General features: G+C 61.3%; 1 protein-coding gene across 1 annotated transcript in view; it reads right to left on the reverse strand.

Annotated features, from left to right (window-relative positions):
• NHEJ1 (nonhomologous end-joining factor 1) overlaps positions 1-2,502 on the reverse strand; it is a 55,891-nt gene extending 53,389 nt beyond the window's left edge. Inside the window, exons 1-3 of the mRNA XM_009324868.1 lie at positions 2,430-2,502; positions 1,622-1,807; positions 491-700 (exon numbers count right to left, since the gene is read on the reverse strand). Coding sequence (XP_009323143.1) covers positions 491-700; positions 1,622-1,807 — 396 coding nt within the window. The 5' untranslated portion in view covers positions 2,430-2,502. The remainder of the gene's footprint in view (positions 1-490; positions 701-1,621; positions 1,808-2,429) is intronic.

Consider the following 2,502-nt stretch of genomic DNA (forward strand, 5'->3'; position numbering starts at 1 on the left):
TCAGCTTGCGACACCGGGCTCCAGGGGCTGCTTTCTGAAACCCAAAATGTTAGGCAGCCCCATGGTAAGAGCAATGCCTTAAAAGCCGGGGAGACTCCACTTTAATTCCCTCCGTCGTGACAGACCGCCTGTGGGTCCTTTGGGAGTACCCACCGCTCTGTGCCCCGCTTCACAGCGTGCACCAAAGGAGAACAGCATCGCTCTGCTATGTGGGGCGCTGGCAGGGCATCATCCCAGACTGGAAATTTACCTGCTGCCCTGGTAGCAGTGTGTGCTGAGCCGTCCCTGCCTCCCTGCAAGGCACCAACCAAGGTTCCAAAGCCTCAGTGGGAAGAAACGGGGACAGTGAACCTGGGGAGGGGCAGCAGCCAGAGCCAGGCACCCTACAGCCACCAGCACGGCCCAAGACCACCCAAAAGCTTCCAAGCATTAGGAGACAACCCTTAATTTTGGCCGTCCCTCTCCCCAAACTCTCCGCAGCTTCGCTCACCATCTCCACGGGAGCGGGGCAGCAGTGGAAGTCCCAGTAGAAGGGCAGTCCCGAGAGCTCGCTCTTCACGTGCAGGCTGAGGCCGCCGGCGGTGTGGTGGCAGGAGAAGGAGGTGGTGGTGTCCGGCTGCCCTGCCAGCAAGGGGCACATCAGCTTGCGCAAGTGGTGCAGGAAGGAAGACACGTGGACTGTCAGCCGCTTGTTCAGCTCCTGGGGAAAGGCAAGGTTAGGGGTACAGTAACACTCCGGGGAGCTCAGCACTGGGAAAAAAGTAACAGAAACTCCAGCACAGAAGGAGCCAAACTACTTCTGTGTGTCCCAGCACTGCAAAAAGCCATCCCTGGGCCTCGGCTTCCAGCCCCGCGACAGGACATTCCCCACCGGTTGTCCCAGGCCAGCTGAGCTGGGAAGGCTCCCCTGCCCCGCCAGCCCAGGAGGGTCTGGGTGGTGGGCAGGGTGCAATGGTCTCCACTAGCGCATCTGCCCCGCATGCCACCACGAGTGTCACAGGCTGGCCGAGAGCTGTCACAGCTCATCTAACCTGCCAGGGCTGGGGGATGGCTGCCACCGCAATGCACACCCCTCCTGCCACCAGCTGCTCAGCACAGCCAATCCGTGACAGAGGGACATGGCAGACAGGGGTGGCACGTGGGGTCCTGGACACATGGGCTAGGGTGAGGGGATGAAGCATGGCCCCATGTGTTTTGGGGGCCGTGCTGACAGGACACCCCGTGGGAGCCTGTGCCTGGCTATGAACGTGAACAGGAGCCTCTCCGTCACTGGTGGGAAAGCAGCCTTGTTTCAAGCTCCTCCTTAGTACACTGGTCCTGGGGAAACCAGCTGCCCATCCATCCCACGAGTGAAACGAGTGTGCTGGCCTCAGCATGCAGCCCCAGTGAACACCTGGCTGTCCTGGGCATGCTAAATAGCCTGGCCCACTCTCCCAGGAGGTGGGTGCTCGGCCAGCCGCGGTGACAGTGCTTGGGCAAAGCCACCCAGGGACTTCCCAGGCCAGGCGTTTGCACCCAAGCCCTGTCAGATCCAACAGCCATTGTGTCACCAAGCAGTTTATGCTGGGATGTCAGCTGCTGCGAGGAGAAAAGGAGGTCCCTGGACTTGCCAGACACTCACCTTGGACCTTTGTCCCACGGCCTTGGCGTCTGCACTCTCGTACCAGACACCGCTGAGGTCGGAGATCAGCAGGATGTAACCAGTATCCCTGAAGCATGCTTTGGCAAGAAAAGCAGACTCACCAAAGCAAACAGAAGCCCAGGGCTGTGTCAGGAGGCTGCTCTCCAGCTCCTCGGAGCCCTCCATCTGCAAGAGAACAATCAGGTCTCTGCCTCACCCCCTACCCAGGAAGACCCTGGTCCCTGGGGTGGCCTCACAGGGACCCTCGGTCCCTGCTGGCCCCTCCACGATGCCAGCCCCACCTTCACAGCCGAGAGGTGAGGATGCTCAGCCAGCTCTGGTAACACACATCCCTGCACATGCATGCAGCTCTGCCAGGGTGGGACTTTTGAGGAGATCTGTGCAGGGCAGTTCCTACCCCAGCTCACAATAAGCACCCCAAATGCACCAGCAGACACACGGCAATGTAACTGCTGCCTCCCCGGCATCATCCGGCGCTTGCTGCCATTAGTACAGCGAGACCTCTACGTCCAAATTAACATTTAAGCTGCCCCGCTTGCACTGGGACGGGCAGCAGGACGCTGCAGCCCTCCTACTTGGACATCCCATCCCTGTGCTCCACATGAGCCACGCGCCGTCCCCTGCCTGCACTGACGCTGGCAGAGCGCCGGCAGCAGCCCATGCCACTCGCAAGCACTGCCGCCTCCCGCTCCTCCCTGTGACAGGCTCTGTGCCTGCCAAAACAATCGGGGACCCGGCATCCCTGGGGTGCCTGCAGGACTGGGGCTCTGCGGAGCTGCGGAGTTACCCGAGGGCAAGAAGAGCAGGCCGGCCAAAGGCTGTCGGGGCGAGGGGCTTTGCAGAGGCGAGCAATGCCGGGC

This window comes from Pygoscelis adeliae, unplaced genomic scaffold (genome assembly GCF_000699105.1).
Source record: "Pygoscelis adeliae isolate BGI_AS28 unplaced genomic scaffold, ASM69910v1 Scaffold346, whole genome shotgun sequence".
Classification (NCBI taxonomy): Eukaryota; Metazoa; Chordata; class Aves; order Sphenisciformes; family Spheniscidae; genus Pygoscelis; species Pygoscelis adeliae.